Here is a 6,166-nt window from a genome sequence, read left to right on the forward strand (position 1 = left end):
CCCCATAACCCCTCCCTCTTGAGCCTCCCTCCCACCCTCCCTATCCCACCCCTCTAAGTCTTTGCAAAGTCCCGATCTCCCTGATGCTACTCTCACTTCGCCCCAGCTTCCCCCTCCCCTCTGTGTCCTCAAGTCCATTCTCTATGTCTATGTCTTTACTCCTGTCCTGCCACTAGGTTCATCAGTAACAGTGCAGTAAGTCAGAAAGAGATAAACAAATACCGTATGCTAACGCATGTATATGGAACCTAAAAAAAAAAAAAGGTACTGATGAAGAAGTCTTAAATTTGATGTATTCATTCATTCAGTTATTCATTCACACTGCATAAATTTAGTTCAATTTGTTTATGATGCTCATCAAATTGACTCTCTTAGAGCCATTATATATGAGATGTACTTTCCATTACATTGTTTGCTCCTGTAGAGACAGTACAAAGTCTAAATCCTGTGGGTTTTACAAAGTTTTCTGCTCTCCTTTAGCCTGTCTGTCTAAAAGAAGAGTAGGTACTCAGTTATGGGACAAAGAAAAACCTGAGTGTAATGAGGGAGGTATAATTGACTCACTGTAAGGGTTTAGATTCAGATGGCTAACACTTTGCTTCCATTTCTAAAGTAACATTCTTTCTATGAAAGAATGTTTCTATGTCAAGTCCAGCAGATAGAGTACACTTTTGAGGCCTGGAAGAAGAAATAGTTTCTGAGCATCAAGAAGCACTTTGAGTGCAATGCACAGGTGTCAGGAATATAAGTGGACTCTAAAACCATAACATTTAAAGGAAATTCAGACCCTAGAGTGTCTGTGACTATATTAGACTAGATTCCAAGGTGACCAGCATCCAGATGATAGTAGAAATAAATGTTTGCTGTTTAGAGGGGTGCTTTAAGAAACTAGTAACAATTACAAATTTGAAACTAAAATTATTTTATAAGACAACATACATAAATATAATAAAACAGAGTTAAATGTAAGAGCAAAGAAAGTTCCATATTTTCTAATAAATGTGTTAATGCTAATATGTCAGATTTTTTATTGAATAAAAGAAACATTCTTTTACATTACAGATTCTACTCAATTTATTGCAAATCCACTACATCTCATATCATGAAGGACTTACCTGTGAGCAAAACGTAGAGAAATGCTGCTGACATATTTAAGGAAATTTTTAATATTTTATAACTTCTTAGCAATAAAACTATGTTTCTTTCTTCAGAATAAAAGCTTGAAACACAAACTCTTGTCAGGAAACAAGCTATGTGGAATACATGCAGAAGAGGTAAGTTTTCCCTTCTTATAGTTTCAACTGAATAGAAACAATATTAGAGCCAAATTTTTTTGTTAAACCCAGACATCTGGTGACTTTTTTTCCCCCCTGAAACATAAATGAAAACATTGGAATAAGAAAATAAAAACACATTTTAAACTTCTAGGTATTTTTGGATGTTTTAACAGTTCATCTCCAAAACGAAAAAGAAAAATTTTAAGCCAGTTAAGTGTTACTTTCCTAAATGATATTCTGGATTCCTTCCTTAACTGGATTATCAGGATCTCCTCACTAGCAAACACCTGGAGGTCCATGAAGTTTTCACTTTTGGTACCTTCTATGTGATGTCTATGCAGTTTTGCAGTGACAATCGAGTGTCAAAATGAGGGTCTAGGACTGACCATAAAACTTAAGAAACAAATAGAGTCATTGGTTCTATTTGCTGGACAAGAATATTATCTCATACATTTCTTAGGGGGAAAAAAGTCATTCTGTTTAGTCCAGGTTTAATTAAAATCAATTTTTTGTCCTCTTGATCTTCCAAATCAATCTGTACTTTATTTAATGTTGTAGAAATATAGCTCATAGTCAGCAATTCTTAGTAATAGTAAAGACATAGTAGAAATAGTGCCATAGTAAGTGATTCTTTATACCTCAAGGAGAGGAGACAGCAGTCAACGTATTAGCTGGAGCCTCAAAGAAGCATACACAAAGAAAAGATTAGTCGTGCAAATTTTTTTTAGTGGAAAAGCCTGTGAATGATAAGGAACAGGCATGTTAGCCTTCATACCTCAATAAAGACCTGATGCCTGTGAAGGAAGGGGAAAGGAAGGAGGTTGAGGTAGAACAAGAACAGTGTCTTACACAAGTTTACCCCTTTTCCCATAGCAGACTAGAAGCAAGGTACAGTGCTGGTGAACTACTTCTACCATCTCCTTATTATGGAGCCGCCTCTCATTCAAAAAGCCTTTTCCTGTTATTATCACCTTCCAGCAAGAGGAAAAGGGAAGATTACCTGGTGACTCACAGGCATTGCTCTTTAGGAGTTTATCTAGGAAGTAATGGCACCTATGTCATTGTATCCTATTTGCCAGAACTAGGTCACATGCCTAGCTAAATTGTAGGGAGGCAGGAAAAAGCCATTTAGGTTGGTGGCCATGTGCTCATCCAGAATTTGTTTGTTTGTTTGTTTCTGTTAAAGAAGGTGGTGATACTTGCTTGGTAGACATATAAAAGTCATTATTATGAGTGCTGGAGTTAGAGTCAACATGCAATATAATAATCCATTTATAATGTCTTTATAATAATATACATGAAATTAATAGAACTTTTTAATACATGGAAACTAAATGTTGATGCCCCATAAATGAATAATCAAACTGAATGGCATATAGATATGAGCCTGTGCAGTGTTTTTTCTTTTCACTGTATTTTTCTATTTGATTATAAATAACTCTTTATATTGTTGATATTTGCTAGGTTTCTAGAAATATTGCATACGTAGCATGCAGTTTCTGAATGTTACTTGTAAGAGCGTAAGCAAGTGGATATGAGTTTTGAATAAGGACCACCTGGATTGAAGCTGTATTCTGAGATAGTTGACATGTTCCCAGAACCCCACAGCACCCATGCACAGGAAAAAGAGGTGTCTCCTAGGAGAAGGTGTCTATGGTGTTTAGAAACAAACAGAAGAATGAAAAAACAAACAACAGCAACAACCTGGGGCTACCTATATTTTTTAGCCCCTTAATTCAAGAAAGATTCATATTTCTTTCTCATCTCAATTCCTCAGAGGACATATTATTTCTTCATTCTTATTTATGAATTCCTAGACGTTTCATAGATCAGTAATGTATAACGTTAAAATAAATTGAAATATGTTCATTATAATTCATTCATATGCTCTATTTCCTTATTTATTTATTTCAACTTCTTGATTTAATAGGCCAATGCAGTTGGCTCCTGACAGGAATATCTGTGAAAAACTCTGTTTCGAATGTTTGAACCTCTCAGGGGTGTATCATTTACAACACTTTCAAGAGTCTACTCTAATTGATGATGATTCCAGTATTAGATGATTATTTAGTAATTATAACACCATCATAACACAGTCCCCCACTTTGCAAAATCCACTACCTTGCATGGTTGGAAACATTTTGAATGTAATAAGAAACTGAATCACAGTTGCAGTTTATTCACTGGAAGACTCATAAACATTCCATGTAGGCTTGGAAAAGTACTGTATTTTAAACATGTGAGAGGGCTTTACTTATCAAAGAGGAGTTTTGTACCAGTACAGTTTACTAAGATATAATAATCCTATGAGGATCCTGTAACTTATTAGGTACTATGGCCAGCTACCTTTATTTATTTATTTATTTAACATCTTTACTGGAGTATAACTGCTTTACAATGGTGTGTTAGTTTCTGCTTTATAACAAAGTGAATCAGTTATACATATACATATGTCCCCATACATCTTCCCTCTTGCATCTCCCTCCCTCCTACCCCCCCATCCCACCCCTATAGGTGGTCACAAAGCACCGAGCTGGTCTCCCTGTGCTATGTGGCTGCTTCCCACTAGCTATCTATTTTACCTTTGGTAGTGTATATATGTCCATGCCACTCTCTCACTTCGTCCCAGCTTACCCTTCCCCCTCCCCTTGTCCTCATGTCCATTCTCTATGTCTGCGTCTTTATTCCTGTCCTGCCCCTAGGTTCTTCATGACCTCTTTTTTTTAAGATTCTATGCATATGTGTTAGCTTATGGTATTTGTTTTTCTCTTTCTGACTTACTTCACTCTGTATGACAGACTCTAGGTCCATCCACCTCACTAGAAATAGCTCAGTTTCGTTTCTTTTTATGGCTAAGTAATATTCCATTGTATATATGTGCCACATTTTCTTTATCCTTCATCTGTTGATGGACACTTAGGTTTCTTACATGTCCTGGCTATTGTAAATAGAACTGCAATGAACATTATGGTACCTGACTCTTTTTGAATTATGATTTTCTCAGGGTATATGCCCAGTAGTGGGATTGCTGGGTCATATGGTAGTTCTATTTTTAGTTTTTTAAGGAACCTCCATACTGTTCTCCATAGTGGCTGTATCAACTTACATTCCCACCAACAGTGCAAGAGGGTTCCCTTTTCTCCACACCCTCTGTGGCATTTATTGTTTGTAGGATTTTTTGATGATGGCCATTCTGACCGGTGTGAGATGATATCTCATTGTAGTTTTGATTTGCATTTCTCTAATGATTAATGATGTTGAGCATTCTTTCATGTGTTTGTTGGCAATCTGTATATCTTCTTTGGAGAAATGTCTATTTAGGTCTTCTGCCCATTTTTAGCTTGGGTTGTTTCCTTTTTTGATATTGAGCGCATGAGCTGCTTGTAAATATTGGAGATTAAACCTTTGTCAGTTGCTTCATTTGCAAATATTTTCTCCCATTCTGAGGGTTGTCTTTTCATCTTTGTTATGGTTTGCTTTGCTGTGCAAAAGCTTTTAAGTTTCATTAGGTCCCATTTGTTTATTTTTCTTTTTATTTCCATTTCTCTATGAGGTGGGTCAAAAAGGATCTTGCTGTGATTTATGTCATAGAGTGTTCTGCCTGTTTTCCTCTAAGAGTTTGATAGTGTCTGGCCTTACATTTAGGTCTCTAATCCATTTTGAGTTTATTTTTGTGTATGGTGTTAGGGAGTGTTTTAATTTCATTCTTTTATATGTAGTTGTCCAGTTTTCCCAGCACCACTTATTGAAGAGGCTGTCTTTTCTCCACTGCATATTCTTGTCTCCTTTATCAAAGATAAGGTGCCCATATGTGCCTGGGTTTATCTCTGGGCTTTCTATCCTGTTCCATTGATCTATATTTCTGTTTCTGTGCCCTTCTTCTTTTCTGATTTGGATTCCTTTTATTTCTTTTTTCTTCTCTGATTTCTGTGGCTAAAACTTCCAAAACTATGTTGAATAATAGTGGTGAGAGTGGACAACCTTGTCTTGTTCCTGATCTTAGAGGAAATGGTTTCAATTTTTCACCATTGAGAACAATGTTGGCTGTGGGTTTGTCAAATATGGCCTTTATTATGTTGAGGTAAGTTCCCTCTATGCCTACTCTCTGGAGGATTTTTATCATAAATTGTTGTTGAATTTTGTCAAAAGATTTTTCTTCATCTATTGAGATGATGGTTTTTCTCCTTCAGTTTGTCAGTATGCTTTATCACATTGATTTATTTGCATATATTGAAGAATCCTTGCATTCATGGGATAAACCCCACTTGATCATGGTGTATGATCCTTTTAATCTGTTGTTGGATTCTGTTTGCTAGTATTTTGTTGACGATTTTTGCATCGATGTTCATCAGTGATATTGGCCTGTAGTTTTCTTTCTTTGTGACATCTTTGTCTGGTTTTGGTATAACGGTGATGGTGGCCTCATAGAATGAGTTTGGGAGTGTTCCTCCCTCTGCTATATTTTGGAAGAGTTTGAGAAGGATGGGTGTTAGCTCTTCTCTAAATGTTTGATAGAATTCACCTGTGAAAGCATCTGGTCCTGGACTTCTGTTTGATGGAAGATTTTTTAATCACAGTTTCAATTTCATCACTTGTGATTGGTCTGTTCCTATTTTCTATTTCTTCCTGGTTCAGTCTTGGAAGGTTATACCTTTCTATAATTTGTCCATTTCTTCCAGATTGTCTATTTTATTGGCATAGAGTTGTTTGTAATATTCTCTTAGGATGTGTTGTACTTCTGCAGTGTCTGTTGTAACTTCTCCTTTTTCATTTCTAATTTTATTGATTTGAGTCCTCTCCCTCTTTTTCTTGGTGAGTCTGGTTAATGGCTTATAAATTTTGTTTATCTTCTCAAAGAACCAGCTTTTAGTTTTATTGATCTTTGCTAT

The 6,166-nt window shown here is 36.0% G+C and overlaps 1 protein-coding gene across 1 annotated transcript in view; it reads left to right on the forward strand.

Annotated features, from left to right (window-relative positions):
* LUZP2 (leucine zipper protein 2) overlaps positions 1–6,166 on the forward strand; it is a 438,414-nt gene that overhangs the window by 308,001 nt on the left and 124,247 nt on the right. The window contains 1 exon segment of the mRNA XM_024118909.3: positions 1,212–1,274. Within this exon segment, the coding sequence (XP_023974677.3) occupies positions 1,212–1,274 (63 nt within the window).

This window comes from Physeter macrocephalus, chromosome 16 (assembly GCF_002837175.3).
Source record: "Physeter macrocephalus isolate SW-GA chromosome 16, ASM283717v5, whole genome shotgun sequence".
In the NCBI taxonomy this organism is placed as follows: domain Eukaryota; kingdom Metazoa; phylum Chordata; class Mammalia; order Artiodactyla; family Physeteridae; genus Physeter; species Physeter macrocephalus.